General features: G+C 40.4%; 1 protein-coding gene across 1 annotated transcript; it reads right to left on the bottom strand.

Moving 5' to 3' along the window:
• Nucleotides 1–20,422: 20,422 nt before the first annotated feature.
• Nucleotides 20,423–22,081, bottom strand: LOC127782350 (zinc-finger homeodomain protein 10). Its single transcript, XM_052309520.1, has one exon. The coding sequence runs from the start codon at nucleotides 21,937–21,939 to the stop codon at nucleotides 20,860–20,862; it is 1,080 nt and encodes a 359-aa protein (XP_052165480.1). The 5' UTR covers nucleotides 21,940–22,081; the 3' UTR covers nucleotides 20,423–20,859.
• Between the last annotated feature and the right edge of the window lie 3,016 nt (nucleotides 22,082–25,097).

Below are 25,097 nucleotides of genomic sequence, written 5' to 3' on the forward strand. Positions count from 1 at the left end.
GTGTCCGATCTAGGCGTCCAAAAATCGGGCGCTGACGTCAGCATGATGTCAGCGCCACGTATGCGTGGAAAACCACTTTAAACTAATTTTTCTCTTAAACTGTTTATTTAAATTATGATCTGATTGTACCATTAAATTCGTTGCATTTAAATTTTCAAAACAAGACCACACATGGATATATTCCGACGAAATTTTTTTAGCTTATTATCGAATTATTTTTAAATGTGAACGATGTTCCACCAAGTATATCGGAATTGTTTCACTAAGTAGATCGAAAATATTTCAAACGTTTAAATTGGGCGTTCTTTTACCTTATATAAAAATAATGTTTCAACAAATAGCGAAAGAATGTTTCAGTTCACTGCAATATTAGATCTATTTATAGTGAAACATTGTGAGTACATTAGGTGAAACATTTTTAGTGGAACAAAAAATAAAATGAATTCCCTTAATAAAGGGTTTCCAAAATATATGGGTGATTTGTTACAAAAGAATGTTTCAGTTCACTGCAACATTGGATCTAAACATAGTGAAACATTATGAGTACACTAGGTGAAACATTTTTTGGTGGAACAAAAAATGAAACGAATTCCCTTAATAGAGGGTTTCCAAAATATGTGGGTGATTTATTGCAACGGAGTATGTGGTGGAGATACGTGGTAAGTGGGGGCAGAGACATGTGGTGGGGCCCAGGAGCACATGCGCGTGCGTCTGGGGGAGTGCGTCCGATAATTTGGTGGAGCGTCGGGCGACCGGCACCGAATATTCTCATTTTATATTATAAGTTGTTTGACTTTTTTTATAATCATTTTTTTATATTTGACCAAGTTTATAGAATAAATTGGCAACATTCACAATACCAAATTAGTTTTATTAAATTTAGCATTGAATATATTTTAATAACATGCTTGTTTTATATTAAAAGTACTAATATTTTTTTTACAAACTTAGTCAAACTTATTAAATGAATTATAATATAAAATGGATGGAGAAATGGTTTTACTACAATAAAATTGAAAAATAAAACATGAAACATGAGCTAAAGGGTTATTCACGCTTAGGCCAAACTATTCGAAGTTATCCGAAATAGTTTACACCAATTAGGCCAATGTACATGTTCTCTAAAGAAATGTCAATGCAGATAGAGCCATAGTCTCTAATCTAATCTTTGTGATCCCAATCAGTAATGCCACTCTTGGATGACTTGCAAACAGCAGCATGCATGATTAGTTAGCTGTTGATAAGCCAAGCAAACCGATCGATCTGTGTCACTAATCCATGTCCACAAAAATCTAAATTGGAAATGCCAACCCCCACTGACCAATATGCAAAGACCAAAGATAATTAATTGAGAGTAACGTATGCCAACGCAACCTGTCATTTCTTTTGCCTACCACTGCTACTATTTCTTGACCGGTCTATTACCAACTTGTTAATAATGGTTTAGTTATCATATCTCGGAATAAAGAGAGAAAATGATGGAAAAGTTACAACCTGATGACACTTTCGGCTATCTTTGATTGGGTTTTCAGAGATAAGATCCTCATCTCAATGGCCATCACCTAATGTTTCGCTCACACATTATACCTTTCTCGATTATGAGATGCATCATCTTTGGTCTACCATGGACCCGGTGTATGTATCAAGATTATCCGGAATACAAGATGGGCATAACAGCTACTTTGCCAATTTTCCTTGAGGAGGCACTTTTTAAGACTTGGTTGACAATGCTTTGGATTATATTTTTGCATTTTAGAATTTGAGGTTAGAAATAATTGGTTTTATTCGTCACTTTCGATGCCCAAGTCTCTTTTCATGGTTGCTAAGACGATGGATAAAAGATCTAAGAAGTCAAACTTTAAAAATCCAAAAACACTTCAGGTTAAGATACTACTCCCTCCGTTTTACAATGTAGCATTACCTGCATACATATGTATGTGCCTAAATTTATTAACATCTATATAAATATGAGCAATGCTAGAAAGTCTTTCATTATAAAATAGAGGAAGTAGTATTGACGACTTGGCCTCCACCTTGATTTTAGCCAAAAGGTTTCCTGTTGAGAGCTTCTTTTGCTGAAATGTTCTACGGTTCCTTTCATTCTATATTTCCCAGGCTACTAGGAGTATAAGCGTGCGCATGGTTTCAAAAAAGATGATAATAGCGATAGTGAAGTATTGGGTTGTGAGGCTACCGGCCAAGACTCGAACCCTGGCTTAAAAATAAAAGCTCCTTAGTAGGTATGTGTTATAAAAAATTGTGAGTTAAGAACCGGCGTTTGGGTTACGGGTCCTCATATGGGTATGAGCCGGCTATCAGATGCCTTTTCTCGATCTTTAGTGCAATGTTTTCGTGATATTTTCTCCCTTATATCTAATTCTTTTTTATGATACTAGCACTACTAAGGCTGTGTTCTATACTCAAGGTTCCCAACCTATCTTCCTCGTTTTCCACGCGCACGCTTTTCAAACTGCTAAACGGTGCGTTTTTTGCAAAAAGTTTCTATACGAAAGTTGCTTAAAAAATTCAGATTGATCCATTTTTTTAAAAAAAATAGCAAATATTTAATTAATCATGTGCTAATAGACCGTTCTGTTTTCCGGAGGGTTAGGTTCCCAACCCATGGGAAAGAACGCAGCCTAAAGCTTAAGCTAGCCACGCCCCACTGAAGGAGACATGTTGCTACCTGTGTGTACCCTGCTATTTAAGCTTAACTATGGTTCAACAAGAAATACCATAAAAGATTATGCAAGTTCAGCAAAGTGAACAGGGATCAATATATGCAACATCCTCTCTGGATCACAAGGTTTAACAAATGGACATGGTCTACAAAAGCCATGAGAATCACTGTCAGAATTAGGCGATCAGCTTTTCAATTATCCACAGGGAATCTTTGTGGAGGACATGGCATGAAAGCTATTATTGCTAAAGAGAGGAGATATTGAGTGCCACCCATGCTGTCAATTGCGCACACACGCACACACACAAGTATCAATGATGTTTGTGCTCCACTTGGTGCCCGGGAATGTGGACTGTTTGGAAGTTTGTTTGCACATAATTGTCTGCACAAGAGGCATATGGATTTTCTCCCTCGGCTCCAACTTTCATCGAAAATTATTGCTTTTTTTTTTTACTCGATGGCAATGTCAGGTGCACACACAATTGAGTGGAAATCATGCTTCTGATTTTGTGCCGATGCCAGCCATATCTCATCAGAGCATTTTTTTTCTTTCCCCAAGTAAAATCAGTCGAATGTGGATGCTGATTATGCATTCGGTCACTGTAAGGCAGGGCCTGTTTGGTACAGCTCCAACTCTTAAATTTAGTTTCAGGAATTAAGTCTGGAGTGAAGTTGTGGAACTGCATAAACTCAGCTACACAACTCTAGTTTATTTTGTGAGAGAGCTTCACCCAGCTCCACTCCTATTTTTGGTGAAGATGAAACTGTTTGGCTGAGCTCCAGTTCCACGAGAGGTGAAGCTGGAGCTGGAGCTGTGCCAAACAGACCATATATATATTCTAAATGATTGCGAAGCAGATTCTTGTACTATCAATCTTGCATTAAACAGATTCTTGTACTATCAATCTTGGATCCCTCTGTAGACTAATCTAAATGATTGCCAAGCAAATGTACTCGACCATATCATTGTGTTTTGATGTATTCTTCGAAAGTGATTTTACGGTTATTGAGGAGATATGAGGATTCGCTTGCTTTATGTGTCTGGCTCCTAGCTAGCGCACGAACCTGGTATTTTGAATTATGATTCAGATTTTCTTTTTCAAAAGTCGAATTATGACAAGGATTATCAAAATAGCGGAACTTTAAAATGTTTATGTTAAACTACGCGGTCAAGCATGGAGTTCCCACAGGAAGAATATCATTTGCGAATGGCTGCATAAAAGAACAGTATTTCTGCTCATTAAGACACAGTTTATACGCATGAAACTTTTGACTTTCTAAGTCCAGACTTTAGTCTGTTGACATTTTTTTTCCCTTTTTGGTATGGCACACCTTTCCAACATGTGCAATTATTCCCGAAGACAACCTATTGTCAATTTTTCGTATCCTAGAGAAATATAAACTCTATTTGATCTTGCTTTGCCAACTTGGATATTTATCATATACGGTGACAAGCACCATATAGGGGGAAAGTATCCGGTGCAATCATCTAATTCGGTGCAATAATACAACTTTCATCCTACACTGTTGGATCGAGAAATGGACGTCCGAGATTCGTCCACATCACCATGAGTTAAAATTTAACTCCCAGTAAATTTTAACTTATGAGTGAATCTGCGAGTTAAATTTTAACTCATGGTGACGTAGATGAATCTCGGACGTCCATTTCTTAATCCAACGGTGTAGGATGAGAGTTGTATTATTTCACCGAATTAGGTGATTGCACCAGATACTTCCCCCGTCTAGGGATAGGCATAAGTTGGTCTGTTCTAATTCGATTAAATAAACTAAATTTTAATTTTATAGCTCTAAGGTGAACTTTAATTCATGTGTTTGAACTCAAATGGGCCAACCACTAGTGTTGTCCCTAGTAACATGCCATTGTGTTAAGTGGAGCATATGTTCCCAACTGGAACAGTGCGCACGGAAAACAGAACAGTCCATTAGCACGCGATCAATAAAGTATTAGCTATTTTTTCAAAAATGGATCAATATGATTTTTTAAGCAACTTTCGTAGAGAAACTTTTTGCAAAAAAAACATATCGTTTAACAGTTTGAAAAGCGTGCCTGCGAAAAACGAGGGAAATGAGTTGGGAAACCTTGGTAAGAACACAACCAAAGTGATACTCCCAGTTGTTATGGTGAAAGCACGGGAGGTATAGCGGTGACATTGTATGTGCATGACTTCGGCCTTGTTTAGTTCACAAATTTTTCTTTAAATTTTTAACTTTTCCATCACATTAAAACTGTTCTACGCAGGCCTGGTTTAGTTCCTAACTTTTTCTTTAAATTTTCAACTTTTCCATCACATCAAAACTTTTCTACACACAAACTTCCAACTTTTCCGTCACATCGTTTCAATTTCAATTAAACTTCCAATTTTAACGTAAACTAAACACACCTTGTAACTTCTAATTTTTTTCTTCAAACTTCTAATTTTAGTCAAACTTCCAATTTTAGCGTGGAACTAAACACACCCTTCATTTATTGATGTCTAAATCCTAGTGTATACAAATATTGCTGTACTTTTAATAGGAATCAACAGGGTTCAATGAGATCAAGAATTTACCGTTAGTCTCTAGCTATTTGAACATGTGTTCATATATAATTTTGGATTTAATGGGATCTGCAGGAATTTATCGTGAACCTCTGGTTATTTGAAACATGTGTGTTCATAGTTGTACTTCCATGTATGTGTGTGCATAATGGTCAGTGTATCTTATATGTTTTTCTTAAAAAAAAATATGTATCCGTGATTGCCAATTTGGTTGTGTTCAATTAAGTTGCCTGAGAGAAAATAAGACCAATTGAAATGTACACTGGCAGTTCTCAACACTTACACTTCGTTTGACCCATGAAAATTTCATAGGAATTTTACATGTATAATGTAACACTACTATGTTGATTCTACTATACATAGTTTTAGTAGTGCAGTACTCTCTCAGTTTTTTTTTCTTTACGTTGGTTAGTTTATTTTTAACCAACCAATAGGTCAGTTTGGGGAGCTTAAAGTTGTTGCTACTTCTCTCAGAATCAAAAGCTTATTCAACAGATCAGCTTTTGGTACATATTCTACGTAGTTATAGATGTAGAATCCAGAAAATAAACTGGCAGCCAGAATCTGGGAAACCTAGCTATTCTAAATTCTTAGAAGATAGCTACCAACCAAATGCTTCTCAAAATATTAAGCTCTCAAACAGACCCAAGGTCATATAGGGTCTATTTAGATCTCACCCTAAAATTTTACACCGTATCACATCAAATGTTTGAACACCTACATAAAGTATTAAATATATGCTAAACCATAACTAATTGCACAGAGTACAACTACTTTGAGAGACGAATCTTTTAAATTTAATTGCTCCATGATTTAACAATATGGTGCTACAATAAATATATGCTAGTGACGGATTAATTAGGCTTAATAAATTCATCTCGCGGTTTACTGACGGATATTGTACTTAGTTTTTTTATTAGTGCCCGAACACCCTATACGACACCCTATATAATATCCGATGTGACACGTTAAAACTTTATACCCCGGTATCTAAACACCCCCTAGTATAATTTGGTGTTTGCTTTGTTTATAGGTTACCATCAGCAGTGGTGTGCCAAAGATGATTTTGGACGGAAGGTGCCGTATTTGATGTTTTGAGCAAGAGGGAAAAGTAGACCATGAAAATACAAAAGGAAAAAAAGGGTTATCAGCATGTCACATCCTGACAGTATCCTGTAGGCAGATGAGCTCATGTACAGCATCCTTTGGCAGAAAAGGAAGAAAGATAATAGAGTACTGTACATCATACTATGAAAGAGACATTATTTTTTGGAAATTAGTAGAACATGTTTTAAACAACAACATGAAGTTCAAATCCTACAAGATAGAGAAAAATAATTGTTCAAATGGGCCTAAAAAAAAATAATTGTCCAGATTTATAATACTCCTGCGGTCCCAAAAAAAATAAGGGTTTCTGGGTGGATAGGACATATCTTAGTACTATAAATCTGGATAGGCTCTCGCCCAGATTCGTACTACTATGATTGTTCAGATTCGTATTGTTAGGATGTGTCTTATTTACTTAAAAACCTTTATATTTTAGGAAGGATGGAGTAATTCAGCTCCTAGAATTCTATACCACTCATCAGGGTTAGGTATTGAAGAAGCTGAATGGAGTAGCTGATGACACCAAACAACCAAAGTACTAATACTTCATGAGAAAGCAAATAATGATAGCAAGTTAGTAGCAAGTAGCCCACATTGATTGGCCAGGATAAGCTTTTATTTCCAAGCTTACCAGTGGAAAAAAAAAGCAGCTACTACAAGCCTACAATGGTGCTACTGCCTTACCAGAGTAGTTTAACTTGATATGCATCAACATCAGTAGATGCTTCAAAAGGCTCCAAAAGGCTCAAACATCATTTGGGGATGTTTGACATCACTAGCATGCTGGAATCTGAAATTGCAATGGTTATCCCATAAGCATATGCCAAACAACAAGATATTATATAATTTGTATGGTTATATTATTTATACAAACAAGTGAACAACAGTTATCTAGATTTAATAATACACTATTCCGTCTGCTTCAAAATAAATCAAATTTTACACATGAATCTAGATATAAACTATGTTCAGATTTATGTCATATTCCAGGGTTGCTCCCTATATTAAAAAAAACCCTCAAACCCTAGCATCCCAAGGAGATTTTAAGAAGAGAAACAGAAGGCCATAATGTATTTAGAGAAAATTGCACCCACGGTACAACAACTTGACAGATGGATGCGAGCCAGTGCAAGAACGTGAGAATTGAACGTTTGAGTGCAACAACTTGACAAGTGGGTGCGTTATATTACAAGAATTTGACAATTTAGTATTTTGGTGTATCAACTTAGCTAAGCATATGCTAGGTAAGTTTTTTTTCTCACGATGTCAGTATGCCATTATATAGCAATCCTATGGATATTAACTTATAATATTGAATTTAATCTTTAAGAATTATATTGCACATCCAATTACCTTTAAGATTTTTTTTCTTTACCTTCTCAAATATCAACCGAAATATAACTATTTCTACATCCAGTTATATTGAATTTCAGTTATTAGTTAATAGAATAAAAATATAAATATGCTTATACAAAACCACGCTAGTATATTGTCAAAATAAGTACTTAAAAATGAATTTGTATAAAATATGCTCCAAGTAATTAAGTTGTTGTCTAACTGTTGACTAAAAAATCGAACACACCGGCCTGAGAGATCTGCTTAGCTCCAGTGCAGGTCCAAAGGTTGTTGATATGCGGGCGTGCCAGTCGGTTTGATCCTGCAACTGACAAGATATGTAAATAGTAGATCAAACAGTCGATCGGCTGACAGCCGATGGAGTAGTTCCAGCCGATAGCCGATAATAGCCGATGCCGATACCAGCCGATAGCGATAGAGTGCAAGCAATCGGCTATATGTCCAATGTAGATAATGATATAAAGGCAATCGGCTATTGATGATGTAATAACAATATAGTCGAGTAGAAACCAATTGGCTAGAAACAAGATATAATAAATAAGCATCAATCCGAAGGTTAAAGCACACATCGGCTGGAGGTCCGATGTCATGAAATCCACAAGATTAGATTAAACAGTGAAACCTTTGTTGTCATCGGCTAAATCCAACTTATATGTATATGCAATCCTTATGAGCCGATGCAACATCCAGATAACTCATCGGCTGAAACCCCGATGAAACCCTTATTGGCAATCAAGAAGCAGGCTAGAGATTATGGTTTTAAGCACGACTTAGTAAATCAAACTTAACTGATGCAACACTAAGTATGAAAAGAAACATAATATCTAGACAATCAAGCCGTTGACTAAGTTTTCAGGGTGGTAGATGTCTAAGCTAATCTAATCTAGCAACGCGATTTAGCCGATACCGGCAGAAACCCTAAAACGAGAAGCAGCCGATAGAGCTAAATTGATATGCTAAGACTAGATTAACAGAGACATATGATAAATAGGTAGGCAAATATATCATCCAAACCAGAGCAATCCAAGAGGTCGAATGTACTGATGCAGCCTTGAACAACGCCGACGTAGACGATACAATTGCCTGGACCGGTGGAACATTGGACTTATCCCTTCGCCAGAGATCGAAGACGATGCAGCCCCGCGTCGGGTGCCAAGTTCCGCCGGAACGTAAAAACAAAAGTAGAAGTAAAAAGGGTGGCGATGCGCCGAATTTTATTGATGGTGAAGATAGATTACATAGACCCCGGGTGTACATATTTATACCCATTGGCTGATACAAGTCCTTGTCAGACAAGAAAGAAAGTTTACTAAAGATAAAAGGAAAAGATAATGTCCTTATAGGACACTAAACACACTTTCCTAAAGATAAAAGGAAACTAACAAACTATTCCTAATTAATAGATAACTTGTCATGTCGTATTCTCTTTGAACTCGGTCTCTTATGTATAAGCTTCATTTAGTAGATCAATTTCCTTAACCGAATATAGCAAGAATCCGACAACTGACGACTTGACAACTCTCGTCGGCTAATCTCAAGACTTCGAAGCCGATGCTGACTCTAAGCCGATGACTACTCCGAGCTTACCAAATTTCACTGTTAACAATAACTTCTTAACTAATTGTATCAAAATTGTACCTACGTTGCAAGTTGTTGCATTTATATGATCACTCATAAAGTTCCTATACTAAGTTACACCTTCTTGCCAAGTTGTTACACTAGAACGCTCATTTCTCATGTTCTTGTACTAGAACACACCCACTTGTCAAGTTGTTGTACTCGGATGTTCAATTTTCAAGTTCTTGCACTGGATTGTTGTACCGTGGGTAGATGAGGGGTATTGAAGTAATAAAATTTCTCGATTTGTTGATTGATAGTGGGTAGTAGTAAGAATGTAAGAGTTGGTTTATTTTAAGACAAATTTTAAAATTTAGAAGTTGGTTTATTTTGAGACTAATGGAGCAAGTAGAGTAGTAGTACTAAGAGCAAGTTTAATAGTATAGCTCACTACTAGCTCCAATTCATCTATAGCCAATCTAATAGCTAATTCATACAATAGTTATTTACTATACTATTAATATATGGTTCCACCTGTCATACACACATTGCGTCTTAAAGTCCGTGCTGCAGCTGGCTACAGATCTATAGCCCGCTGCTCTTCTCTCTTATCTTTTATCTCATTAGAGCAGGTACAAAAGCAGACTAATAGCCTGCTTACCTAATATTTTAACATATATGAGAGAGAGGGAAAGCAGAGAGAGCAAAGCGGATGACAATCCAGTCGCTGGCTCAAGCACGATCGCCTAGGCGCTCTGGCCCCCTGTAGGATCGAGATGTCGACTAGAGGGGGGTGAATAGGCGATTTAAAATTAAATGACACCTAATCAAAACTAACCTAAGTTGCTAGGCTTGGTGAGGGTCAACTCTAACTAAGCAACTAAGTTATGTTTTGCAAACCTAGGGTGATAGTGGCTCAATCATATCTCTAGGAAAGTAAATCACACTCCTATGTCAATGTTTAGCAATCCTAGGGTGATATGATCTCAAGTATGTCTCTAGAAATGTAAATTGCACAAAAGTAAATGCGACAATCAAATGAGACAATGAGACAAGAGATTTTTCACCGAGGTTCGGAAACTCGCCGGTTTCCTACTCCCCGTTGAGGCGAGCCCAACTCCACCGCTCAACCACGAAGCCACCGCACGCCCCCTTCGTCAAGGGGTGGGCAAGGCGGGAGCCGGCCCACGGAGAGGACTACCCAAGCCTCTATCACTCGGGGTAGTTCTTCCTTCACTCCGAAGGTGGTGAACTCCAAACCACTCACAAACCGGCTCCGGACCTCCTCCACAATCTTCTCGGAAAAGTCACCGGGCAACTCCTCCACAAGCCGTCTAGGAGGCGGCAACCTCCAAGAGTAACAAGCAATAACCCGGCGTGGAGATGATCAAGTGCCACACTAGCTCTAGAATGGAAGCAAATGCACTTGACTCTTGGCTAATCAACCCTCTAACACACTAGATGGATGAACACAAAGCTCAAGTGAGTGTGAGAGAGGTGCAAGGGGTGTATGCAATTGAATAGGGTGCCAAGAGAGTCCCCTTGCTGCTGGTGGGGGAGTATTTATACTCCCACTCACCAAAACTAGCCGTTGGGGATGAAATCCCCCAACTCTGTGCTCTGCCGGTCTGACCGGAGGTATGCGGCTGGTCAGACCGTGCTACTCTGCAACGGCTAGAAAACTAGCCGTTGTAGCCCTGTCAGAGGGCCCCATCGGCCTAGCCGGTCAGACCGACATCGGGTGGCCGGTCAGACCGGCCTCTGCTCGGTCAGACCGCTATCGGCTCGGTCTGACCGAATACGGCTCCGTCGGCTCTGTATCGGCCATCCCGAGCAGTACCATCCTGGCCTCCAGGGGGCCGGTCTGACCGCGCATGTGCCTCCGGTCAGACCGGCCTTATGCGCCGGTCAGACCGCCTTCCTGCGGCCGGTCAGACCGCCACCCCTGGTCAGGCCGAACCCAGTGAAGTGTGCGTGTGTGAAATGTGAGCACAAGTCTAAATGCATAATGACCAAATGTGGCAATTAAAATCATCTCTTTGCTAGTTCATTACCCCTCTTAATAGTACGGCGAAACTAAAAATAAACTAGCAAATTTGATCGCCCTACACCTCGATCAATTCTAAATTAAAGCGCTAGTTTTACCATCTTCTTTCCCTTTGCTTTGCGCCGTCAATGTTAATCCATCGATAATCATCCATGCGCACATTCGACGTGGACCTAACTTAAAATGTATAGCTCAAAGAAAACGGTTAGTCCATAATTAGCGCTTGTCATTAATTACCAAAATTAACACCGGGGGCCTACCCCCTGCAGCTCGGGACAACCAATCGAAAATTAGAACTTGAACATGCAGAAGTTACCAACACCTGACAGGATGCCTTGGTTAAAGTATGGGTGTAGCCAATTGCTGTATCTACCGTTGTTTAGTTATCTCTTAAATGATGTGGTGAATTTTGGAGCCGGCAGTTAACTCTACCATTAAACTTGCTCTTAGATATGTTTATAGCTGGCTAATAGTCCGCTGTTGTATCTGCCCTAACAATCATACCATTATTTCAGACATCATTGACGTTGGTTTCTTAATCGAATGGCACATGAGCGTGATAATATGGTAATTATTCCTAGCGGCCCCTACCTCTCAAGACATGCCACGTTTGAGGCACCAGAGTAGCCTCAGTCAGTCCAAACGGGCATATGACAGTTTCCATGGAGTTTCATCTCATCTGGCTTGCAAATGGGTGATGACAATCAATGGGGACAACAAACTCCATTGGAGAATTAAAACTATTTGGAGACTGGGTTTTTGGATGGTCCATGGGCAGCGGTAGTACCAGGTTTTCTGCCTCCCACATGCGAACACAGTATTAAAAAAATGTAATTATTTGTGTTCCTCAGGGACCATAAAGTAATGCTTTGCATAGTGGTTTCACACATAGCAACGAGACAATTGAATAATAACTCAAAAAAGTGCCATAAAATTTAGTCCAAAATAAAAAAAATTAGGTATTGCACGTAAAATATCGAGATAAAGATACTCGTTGTTCACCACATTTCCAAATGAACAAAAATCTACAACAAAAATTATGATGTAATTTAACATAGCATCAACAGACTCTAATATCAATAACGTATTTATCATAGTACGATATATATGATGTACTCAAATCCAATTTTATACTAAATTAGAAAATGCCCGTACGTTGCAATAGGTGAATGCTATTTTAATTTTATTATTGTTATACGGTTTAGTTAGGGTAAAATTCTGTGGGAATTCACTTGAATATATTTTTTTTAGAAAATCATGAGTTGCAATTAGGAGTCTGACTTTCATCTCAACTTAGCATGCAAAGTTTTTTTTTAAAATTAAGAGATTTCTTATACGATTCCTTTTGTATTTTCAAAAGCGAATATGCTTAAAATTAAACTCAAACATGGATATGTATTTCTAAAAATGAACGAACTTAAAAACCGATTTAAACACGGATCTGTATTTCCAAAAGCGAACGACCTTAAAAACCGACTCAAGCACAAATGACGTATCAAAATACCGGCAAAAACATCTTCAATTTTTATAATAGTAGAGATATATTGACCAAAAGAATCTCGTAGTTCTACAAAATCTATCCATGTACGTTGAATTTTAACACATAAATAAGCTCTACAAATAGTACGGCATATCTCCAAATACCCTTTGAAAGCACAAGTTCACGAACCAAGAACCTTTACAATAAATTTGTCCCAAAACTTACAATATTGTAGCCAAATATGAGATGATTTTATTTGAGGAAGATTTGAGAAGGGAAATTTTGCCATGTCAAAGAGGGCTGATGGCTGAAAAGTGGTTGGGCTTTATTTGTGCCTAAGGGAATCTCCTTTTAATCGCGTGGCCCGGGGTTTGGTGATTATAATTATCGGAGGTCAGCATCCAGCTGACAGCCAGCTCGAAACCAAATCCCAGAAGCCAACAAACTAGAGGCCATCACACACTGTGACACTGGTCACTCACTCTCTGCCACGCTGCGGCTGAGAGGACGCGTTGCTTCTGCAGGTCACCCAAATCCTGTACAGTACTGCATCCTTGGCAGTACTACCCGCTTCCAAATTGCCAACGATTTTAGTAGTAGGCAAGAGAAAACGGATTTGTCTTTTGATAGCCGAGAGCCCCTTCCATTTCGGGCACTGACGGAATTCGGGATTTCGTGAAATCCGGTGAAAAACCGATAAATTATAAATAAATTTCATAAACTAAAATTTGAATACAAATTCCCTGAGTTTGCCGACAAGTTCTCGAAAACCGATCGGTTTTGGCGAAATTCCGATCGAAAAATTTCATAAATTTCATAAACTAAAATTTGAATACAAATTCTCTGAGTTTGCCGACAAGTTCTCGAAAACCGACCGGTTTTGGCGAAATTCCGATCGAAAAATTTCAATCAGTAATTTGTAATAGAGGTAATTTGCTGAAATTTTTTTCCTGATGTAAGTTTCAGTAAATACACATAATACATTATTTTTTTCAAAAATTTATATCACAATAGGTTCTATGAATATCATAGTATTTATAAGATTTTTTTTGATTTTTTTTCTTTTTTTATCAATTCAAATTTGAATTTGCATGAAACTCCTCAAAATCTCAGGCGGTTTCTACTTTCGAGCCTCGTCGAAACATCAAAATTTCGCAAAATCCAACTAGATTTCGTCGTAATCGTAAACCCTGGTCAGTCATAATAATTTAAACCGAAGAAAAAGCCTCGGTTTGAAAGCTTTCTAAGGTGGTGTTTGGGAAGGAGGGCTCACAAAAGTATAAGTCCCTCCTGTAGGGACTAAAATTTTTGTCAAAGGGACTAAACCTTCCCAAACACCACCTAACAGCCTATCGTTTGGGTCCATTGGGATATTCCAGAAATAAACCAAATGATATATCTACAAACAAAAATAATTTGTTTTCAAAACTTTTATGTATGTATTTTTAACGATCTAAAAACAAATGCTGAAAAATAAACTACGATTAAAAAAACCTCGAAATCGGCTCTAAATTTAAGAGTAAAAATTGGAAATTTAGCTGATAAGTATAAGTATAAGCGAAAAGAAAAGGTCATACACCTACTTTCTTAAAATAATTCTATAAAAGTCTTTTCTAAAAATAAATAAATAAATATGATTTTCATACTAAGTTGAAAAGTTATTCTAGAAAAAAAGTATTTTAAGAAAAGTTTGCACGAATTACGCCATTTAAGAATTTGGAGGTATGCAAGTGAAAAATCCTAAATCCATAATCAGAAAAAAAAAAAAGCAATGCCTTAGAATCTTGAAGGTGAGATTACCTAGTTTTTCACTAGATAGTTACTCATAAGATGTTTCTTAGAATCTTTGGTTTCCCAAAATAGAGTTATATATAACTTTATGGCATCGAACCTTATTGGTTGCCTATATTCCCTACTAAGACAAAACGGTTTATTAGAGAATAAAAGTTAATTTATAGGTAAAAATTTTATATATTTGTTCATAGTGACTTAAAAAGCCAGTGCTAAAAAAATTACGTTAAAAATATCTTATAATCAACCTTAAAATTAAGTTTGAAAATTTAAATTTAACCTTTATTTCGGCTTATTAGGCCAACCGATTGGGCTTATCATAACTAAAGAAAGCTTACATGTCAATTAGGCTTAGGCTGCGTTCATATGTTCATCTTGCTTGAGTTTTTTTTGTTGGTAGGTAAATCTAGACAAGATATTAGGGTATAATTAATTGAATATCAATTATAAACTTGAAAATTGAATTTATTTGATTTTTATAAAGAACTTTGGTATATATCAATTTCTCTAAAAAAACATTGTTTTGCAGTTCAAAAAATATTATAATAAAAAGACAAAATTTGCTACTGGACACCGAAAGATTGCGGCCTTTGCTGTGAGACACCCGAAGATCGTTAATCTTTTCGTGGACACTGTAAAAAAGTGGTAATTAGCTGCTGGACACTCCTCACATTATTGTATTATTTCCGGCCAAAACGGAGAGAGAAACATTGGTTAAAGACAAGTTTGCCCATGGGCCCCACTTGTCAATCCCTCTTTCTCTCTTTCTCTGTTCATCTTCTTCCTCCTACACCCCCTGGGTGTGGCGCTGCAACGAGGCGTGGAAGCTGTACAGAGGCTGAGGCCGAGAATGACCCGTTCGACGTCATACACTCGGAGAGCGTGGCCATGTTCCACTGCTGGGCGCACGACGTGCCCAACCTGGTTGTGTCGTGGCACGGCATATCCCTCGAGGCGCTGCACTCGAGGATATACCAGGACCTCACCCGCGGCGACGACGAGCGCATGTCGCCGGCGTCCAACCACAGCCTGGCCCAGTCGGTGTACCGGGTGCTGTCCGAGATGCACTTCTTCCGGAGCTACGTGCACCACGTGGCCATCAGCGACACCACGGGGGAGATGCTGCGCGACGTCTACCAGATCCCCAACCGCCGCGTGCACGTCATCCTCAACGGTGTCGACGAGGCACAGTTCAAGCCGGACGCGGCGTTGGGCCGCGCGTTCCGGGAGGACCTCAGGTTGCCCAAGGGCGCCAACCTGGTGCTCGGCGTCTCCGGCCGGCTGGTCAAGGGTGCCGACCTGGTGCTCGTCGCCGTCGGCCAAATTTCTCTCTCCTTGCCATGACTAGCCACCATCTACCGTCGGCCGATCTCCTCCTCCGTTGCTCCCCTTCTTATTCCCTTTCACCATAGGCTTTGCCTCACCGAGGAGAGTTCATTTTTCCCCTTTCCCCTTTCCCTCCACCTCTGAGTCAGGCCACCAGCGCCACCACCATAGCCGGCCGGAGCTGAGCTCTTTGTGTTGCCGTTCCGGCCATCTCCTTCTCCCCCTTTGCTTGACACCACCCTCCCCGGATGCGCGTCGCCCGGGAACATTATCCGCCACCAACGTCGCCGATCCCTGGCCACCGGAGCATTGACGCCCTACTCTCTCCCTCTCCTCTGTTACTCGGCTGGAAGGAAAAGAGAAATAGTGTCCAGGGGCATTTTGGTACTTACACCACTCTTTCTTTCTCTGTTTTGGTCGAAAATAATAAAATAATGGGAGGAGTGTCCAGCAGCTAATTACCGTTTTTTACAGTGTCCATGAAAAGATTCACAATCTTCGGGTGTCTCACACCAAATACCACAATCTTTTATTGTCTTGTAGCAAATTTGGCCAAATAAAATATAAGGAAGTTTACAGTTTAGAGTTGCTCACAAGAAGGCAGCATTTGTAAAGTCAAAAACAACTAACCAAACTAGCCCAAAGAATAGATAAGAGGTTAGTAAAAGCTGGAGTACTTTATTATGCCAGAGCAGATGCATGTTGTCTCTTGCAACGCTAAACAATTATACTACTACTACTTGTTGTGGAAACCGTTGTGATTACTCAATGATTCATGCTTAAGTGATCAAATCGGGAAAGGAGGAATCTTAGCATCATGCTTACGGTAGGTGTTAAAATATATACAATGTGGTAAAGGTGGAGAAACTACAAGAGTAGAGATGAGGAGGAACTGATATCTGAGTTGGTTTGTAATCCCTCGTTTCAAAATATTTGACACCATTGACTTTTTAGTACGTGTTTAACCATTCGTCTTATTCAAAAAATTTAAGTAATTATTTTTTTTTCATATCATTTGATTTATTATTAAATATACTTTCATGTACACATATAGTTTTACATATTTCATAATATTTTTTTTAATAAGACGAACGGTTAAACATGTGCTAAAAAGTCAACGGTGCCAAATATTTCGAAGCGGAGGGAGTATAATATTGCCATCATGCCATGACAGTGGACAATGCTATTATTTGTTAGGGGCTTAGGATCCCATGAACCCTACCAACCAAGCAACCAAATCTTGTGGGGAATTGCAGACCTATCAAGGGCAGTTGTTAAAGTAAAGCAAGATCATGCATGCATCTAAGCTTAGTTATAATAAGCTTAAACACCAATCTGAACTTTCAATAGTCCAACCCAGTAGCCAAAAGGAGTCCAACTTTAATTTTTCTTCTTTGCAATTACACAAAAGACACACCACTGCGCTGCGTATCTACACTACCTCAAAACAAGACAAAATATTTCAAGAAATATGATTGACAAACATCTAAATTTAAGAAATAGCAAGTTTCATAAAATACCACCGTACAAACGATCTTGTCTCAAAAATATCATCACTATTAGGGTTTTGTCCATTACGTTCCATTAAGTGTACTGTTCATCCTATAGCACTTAACGAAACATTGTTTGGAACCCTAACGACGATGATATTTCTAAGACAAAAGTGCTTGTACAATGGTATTTCATGAAACTCATACTCAACAATGATATTTCTTGAAATCGAGTTTTTATCATTGGCATTTTTGGATTTTCTCTTTAAAAAAAAGATCGTTATCCCTCCCTTCCCTCCTCCAATGTCTACCCAAAAAATCAACCAACCAAGAGAAAAATATGTAATCCCATGTATTAAAAAACTGCTGGGTGTACCAAACAAATTGCCCAATCTAGAGAAAATACGTGAGAAGAGAAAAAAAAAACCACATTCACCAAATCCTATATTTGCAATGCACTGGCACGTGACTAGTGTGCATCAAGAATATAATCCTTTATTACATTATTATTTTTTTAGAAGAAAAAACAAATGTGCACCATGTAGCCACTAATGAGCCTCTATGACATTTGTTTCAAGAGACGAGGTTAAAAGCAGGGATTACCTTCTCGTTTTTTAGGTGAAAATCGCTCCTCATCGATTTTGGCCTAGATTCTAATTTTTTTTCTTTAAACTTTTAAATTTTTCATCACATCAAACTTTTCTATACACAAATTTCCAATTTTTCTGTCACATCGTTTTAATTTCTTTAAACTTTCAATTTCAACGTGGGCCTAAACATAGCCTTTATTTAAAAAAGAATGACTTTCAGTCAACTCCGTACACATTCTAGCTAAAACCGAGTAATCCTTACAAGCCGACAGTCAACGATTTTACAAAAACCGGTCGCTTTAACCAGACTTAAAACCAAATTTATAGAAACATATAGAGTAAAATTCATGCATTCAAAATTTATACTCATGGTGCATGGGCCGTAACCATGGACATCATAATAATTCAAGCTGTTGATCATAAAACCGGAACTTTGGACAGAATCGTGCGTGCACCTTCAGTTCCATCAAGCATCAACCACACAGGCACACAGCAGGGTTATACTGGGAGCAGTGCCATGATCTGACCCGATAGCTGCTGTAGTGCAGCACAGCGGCTCCCTTTCCGGCGTCAATGCGCGCTTTCCACCAACACAGCGAGACAAAAACTTCAAAAGCGTCCGAGGGACTCATTACCCCGTCCCATCATGCACTAGTCCTCTCCTGGAGTAGTCGTGCAGTACTTCTGCCTACTGCAGCTAGGAGTTGTTATTGTATTGGTGTCATGAGAGTTGTTATTGTATTGGAGTCATCTAGGGTATCTACAATGTACTTTAAAACCAGTTTATAGTTAATTAACTCATAAAATAATATATTCAGTTACCTAATCACATATTAAAAGTAGTCCATAGAAAATAAATAGCAAAAGTCATCAATAAACATATGGGTTGCCCATATATAATAAGATATATCATTTGTCTATATTTCCACTCTTATCCTCCTACTACTTACTACCTATACTGTGAATGCTGTAATAGTTAAAATCTATAACTACTCACCGTTTACCTATATTGTGAGTACTTACTACTTACTGTCTACCGCTATCTTTTACTGTTTGAGGGTTATGATGGTAAACGCGTGGTTACCGTCGGGGTATACCGTGGTTTTAAAATTTGAGAAGTTTATCACACATGTTAACCATACAGTTTTGTAAATCCTGATTAAGAGTGTAAAATTAGAGAACAATTTAAGTTAGTAGAAAATAATTGTGTTACCATTTGATAAAACTAAAAATCTACTATATTTTCTACTATTCCTGATTAAGAGTAGTACGAAGTGTTGTCTTATTGCCAACTAGAGAGAGAAGGGAAGAGACATAGAAGAGCTGACATGTGAGTCCAAGGGTAGTTGTTTGACATTTCACACGATTTCTCTCCACTTCAACCGTAAATTATTATTCTAATCGGCGCGGTGTCCATTGATAAATTATCACGTTTATGGAGTACGTCAGGCAGTATCCTACGGCTAAAACCACAAAGTCAAAGTGTCCTATAGCAAAATTTGCATTCCAATAAATACATTTTCAGACAATCAAGTGTTTGGGAGAAAAATCAAATAATTTAAAATTCAAAACAAGTTGGAAATGTTTATTTTTTTAAAAAAAAGATAGATTATTACCACGGATTATTTGTTTCGAGCATTCATGGCATATAAAAACACAATCTATTTTGACTTTTACATCTTAAATAGAACTAATTTAAGGCTTTTTCTTAGTTTCTATTTTTCTATTTTCTTTTAAGCTAAAAATATAAATATAAATGTCTTATTCTTGTCAGCCAACATGAAAAATCTTATTCCAACGTTATTATTTTACTATTTTATTTCTGGCACTGTTTATTTTCTAAGGAATGGAACAATGGATTAACGCATATAATTTTTGTGCTTATAAACCGTGTGTTTTTTCATTAACTCTTTATGTATGAGTTTCCAATCAATTTTTCCAACTTTGTAATAGTACCCTTAATTAATCTGATCGTCTGCACCATTAAATAATTATCACAAATCACTCGTTATTCAACAACACAACCTTCATGTACTACCCCTCCATTATCCACGCGTTAACCATCCAATTTACTACTTGCTTTCCAGTCCAAATTCCAACAATTTGTGGCATTTGGTGGTGACCGCAGATGGACTTAAATGTGTTTAAGTTCGTAGCTAGAAATTGGTGTTGGTTTTCTATAGAACGGATGAAGTACTGCGTAGCCATTTGTGACAACAAATATCTTTGGCAACGTTACATTTTTTATGGTTTCCGTTATGCAATTAGTGGTCAAAAAGCATGTCTCATTGACTATGACAACACTACGAGATCTAATGAAACAATTGAATTTGACCTGCAACATCAAAAAAGGGGATTCATCCCCCACCACCAATCAGTCATTACACACAGATAAGAACAGGACAGAACCAAACAGGGATTAAGGCAGACACAGAGCAAGAAACCGTCAAAAAAAAAATTATATTCACTCAAGGACAGCATAAGATCCTACTAGAACACTACCCCACCTAGGACTCCGATTAGCACATCATCATCATCATTATCCATGCACACCCAGATTAGCTCAAGAACAAAGCTAGTAATCACTGTACTTAGTGGTAGTACTAATTGTCCCTGCATCATCCATTGACATCTCTTCATCAGATCCAAAAAAAAAAAGGCCACATTTTTGTTTATGAATCTAATCTTTGCTTGGGCCTCACCATTAGAGCAAAAGCTAATTTGCTGCTGCTACTACTACTTGCTAGGTTGACTGATGAGTCATTTCATTAGCCATTAGGGTTGGTTAATTAGACAGGAAAAAGGCTACAAAAAAAGAGAAAAAAAATAAAAGAAAAGAAAGAGACAACCTTGATTCGACTGTGCTACTAGTCTTGATTAAGTCGACTGCGGCGAGCCGCCGCCGCCGCCACTCGCCGTTGCCGCGGCGTGGTCGGCGGCGGCGGCATGCGTGGATGAGCCGTTGATGCTGAAGTCAGTGAGCACTGGTGGTGGGGCGAGTGGCGCGGCGGCGGCGGCGGCGGCGGAGCGGCGGGCGCTGTGGCCGCCGAGGAAGTTGTGCTTGTTGTTGTGCATCCAGACCTTGAAGACGCCCTTGCCGACGCCGATCTCGCGGCAGCACTCGTCGACGACGGCCTCGTCGCGCTTCTGGAGGCGCCACCCGAGCCGCTCCGACAGCGCCTGCATCCGCTGCTTCTGCTCCGGGCTGAACTTGGTCCGGAACCGCTTCCTCGACGCCGACGTCGCGGCGCCCGGCGGAGGCTGGGGCCCCATGGCGGCGGCGGCGGCGTGGGGCCTCGACGCCGCCACGGCCGGGGCGGACGCGGAGCCAAGCGACAGCAGCATGTGCGTAGCGGAGGGGAGGTACCCCGGACAGAGCACCGGTGGCGGCGCCTGCAGCGGCGAGGCGGAGCGGTCGTCGTCGTAGTCGGACATCTCGGAGTCCTCGGAATCATCATCGTCGGCGGCGGCGTCGTCGTCGTGGTGGTGCCCGGGCCCGCGCACGCGGTCGGTCTCCGGCGACTGCTCGCGACGCTGGTGGCTCCCATGCAGCAGCAGCTGCGGCGCCACCGCCACCGCCGCGGTCCGCGGCAGATGCTGCTGAGGCTGCGGCGGCTGCGGTGGCGGTGGCGGCGGCGGCGGAGGCGGAGGCAGCGCGAGGAGAGGCGGGGAGGGCGGCGCCTCGGGGAGCCGGCGGTGGAAGTTGCGGTGGCACCCACACGCGGCGCACTTGAGCGACGCCGGATCAGCGGCATCCGCCGCCGGCGACGGCATGAACTCCCCGCACCCATCCACCGCGTGCCCGCCCAAGCTCGCCGCGTGATTCTTCAAGCACTCCCTGTACACCGCCGCCGTCGCCGACGCCGGCGTCGCCTTGCTCTTCCCCGCCGCCGCCGCCGCCGCGCCGCCGTTGGGGAACACCACCGGCCTGTACTTGACGCCGACGACGGCCTCCATCGCCAGAGCACGCTCGGTTCTTGAGAGAGAGATCAACTCAGCTCACCGCGCGGGTTTTATCATCCATGGGAGAAGGAGAAGGAGGAGAGGAAAACTACAGGTGAGGAGGTGGAGGCGAGGAGATAAGAATAAACCGAGCTAGAAAGAGAGTGAGATAAATAATGTTAAGATGAGCTGTATCATCTTTTAGGCCCCTGTCATTTATAAGATTAGCAAAGGATTTTCATAGGATTTAAATTCTTATGGATTCTTTCCTATATGTCCCTTTGATTCATAGGATTTAAATTTCTATGTATTCTTTCTACATGTCCCTTTAATTCATAGGAATTAAGGGAAACTTTCCATAGGATTGTATTCCTATGATTCACATTTCATAGGAAAAATAGCAAGAGGCGTGACCTTTTTATGAACTTTTCTTTGTTTTTCTCATAGCACTATGAAAGAACTTCTATTGTCTTTCCTGTGTTTGCTGATTCATGTAGGATTTGAGAAACCTACTACTTCCTCCGTCCTAAAATAAAGCCATTTTTAAGGTTGGCTCGGGTATTAAGAAAGTATATGAGAATGGTTGGAGGAAGTGTGTGATTGGTTGAAAAAAGAAAGTAGTTGAAGAAGAATGGTTGTGATTGGTTGAGAGGAGGAGGTAGGTGAAGAAATAGCTTCATTTTGGGACAAGACACTGTGCTAGAAATAGCTATATTTTGGGACGGAGGGAGTACTTTAATTCCTGCGTTTTCTCTATTCATATGTTTTTCCTATCCTGCGAATCAAAGGGGCCTTTAACATTATACTTCGCCCCCATTATTTATGGTTTCTATCGTCTATTTTATTTAAAAATTATAAATTTTTAATAACAATAAAAATAGTACTAATAAAATAATTTAAAATAAAACGGACAATTAAACGTTGAACACGAAAACGATAAATACACTTAAATGGGATGAAGGAATTAGACTTTTCCTTGATTTCTGTTTAAACTGTTAAACGATATATTTCATAAAAAATTTGTATATATAAGTTAAAATATCAAATAAATTTATTTTTTAAAATTTATAATAATTAAAAGTAATTAACCACGTGCTAATGATTTTTCTTTGTGGATTGTAAATTTATCTTCATCTTCACTGTATTCAAACGGGAACAGTAAACCTGAACGAAAGAAAGAAAGAGAAAAAAAAACGGAAGCAGCGAGACGTGACAAGGCGTGAGGGGGAGAGGGTACAAGTGTACAGTGTAGCAGGCCACGTTTTGAGCTGGGAGGCACTGATGAGTCTGAGAATAGGTAGGGGGGAGTAGGGGGTCAGAAGAGGCTTTGGCTTTTACTGCAAGGCACAAGTGTGAGAGAGAGGAGGAGGAGGAGTAATAAATTGGGTGCGCGAGATGCTCGTTTGATCATTACTGCTGCTACGGTGATGTTGGCTGGTCAGGATGATGACGCTCACAGGAGGGAGGGAGGGAGGAGAGGAGAGACGGACGGCTGCATCTGCATGCGTTGCTCTGCCCCCGAGAATCCGAGATGAATAGTAATACTCCTTCCACCCTTTTTTTTTTTTGTCTAACTTTAATTATCTATCTTATTTAATTTTTTACGATAAGTATTTTTATTGCTATAAAATGGTAAAACACTAAAAATACTTTATATGTGACTTAAGATTATTATTTTTAAAAAAGATAATCTAAATAAGATAGACAATTAAAGTTAAAAAAAAAAACTCGAGGTTGTGTTTAAAATGGGCGGAGGAAGTCTGACCAGTGCTAATGCAGTGGAGGGAGGGGGGGGGGGGGGGGGAACGCGGCGAAAATTCGAACAGATCGCGCCGCATGTGATGCGATGCGATGGTACGTTACGTACGGCTTTGCCTGGTCAGGTGTAGTGGTTGACGCGGAGGAGACACAACAACACGAGTGGGCCGGACTACGGGACGGACGGACGTGTTGTGGTTTGGTTTGGTTTGGTTTGGTCCCAGTGGAACGGAAAGGGGGGGAAGCAGCACGCTGCACTTGTTGCACACGGTTCATCACTTCCTTGCAGTGACGAGACGACTACTACTGTCCTCAGATCGGGTACTCGGTCCACTCCGCAACCGCGACCTGTGAGGCTGTGACGAGCCTCGGCGTACAATTACAAACAAATCGAAGCTAAGCACGTCTTGCTTCCTTCCCCTTTGAAAACGCGCCGTGTTTTTTCATCTCTGCTACTACTCCACTACTCCAAGCGGCCTAACCGTGACAATTCATACGAAACCGTGTAAAATTTATCAAAATTTTAAATTATTTTTTAAATTTATTCGAATTTAAGCAAGTTACCGTGGTTTTTTTTTCACCGTAACCGCGCGCTTACCGACGGTTTTGCAAACCCTGGGCGGCGTGCTCATCTGCGCGGGCGATTCTTTTTCTTTCGCTTCTCGTCTACTGCAACGTTTTACTACTGAATAAGTTCACTTTAGGTCCCTCTATTTGTCGCCCAGTCTGATTTTTGTCCCTGAACCGCAAAACCGGGTACAACCCATCCCCCAACTTACGAAAACCGGGCAAACGAGGTCCCTCGGAAGTTTTGATAGTGGTTTTAACTGACGTGGCGTCTACGTGGCTAATTTGACTCGGTCTTCATCTGACGTGGCACTAACGTGGCGCTTACGTGGCAATTTGATCTGAAAAAAATAATAAAACCAGTGGGACCCACATATCAGTTTCACACACAAATAGAGGAAAAAATGGTGGGACCCACGTGGGCCCCACATGTCATCCTCACTTCTCCCTCTTCTCTTTATCCCTTCTCTCTCTCCGGCCGATGGAGCAGGGCGAGCGGCGGCGGCAGAAGCGGGCGACAGGCGGCGCGGAGTGGGGCGAGGCAACAGCCGACGACGGGCTAGGTCAGGTCCTCCTCCTCGTGTTTGCGGCTAGCTCGCTGGATCTTCACGACCTCGTCCGGTGCACCGCGCCACTTGCAGGTGGTGGCGCTGCCTCGTCACCGGCAACGCGGTGTACATCTGCCGCTCCATGCCGCCTCTAGCCGCCTCATCCGCGACCTCGCCGTCGGCTTCTTCCAACAGACCCACGAGGACGACTCGTCTTCCTCGGTCGCGCCGCCTCGGTTCGTCCCGTTGCCTTCGGCCTCCTCCAGGTTCGGTGGCGGCGAGCTTGACAACCCCGGCCTC

Source organism: Oryza glaberrima, chromosome 8 (genome assembly GCF_000147395.1).
Source record: "Oryza glaberrima chromosome 8, OglaRS2, whole genome shotgun sequence".
Classification (NCBI taxonomy): domain Eukaryota; kingdom Viridiplantae; phylum Streptophyta; class Magnoliopsida; order Poales; family Poaceae; genus Oryza; species Oryza glaberrima.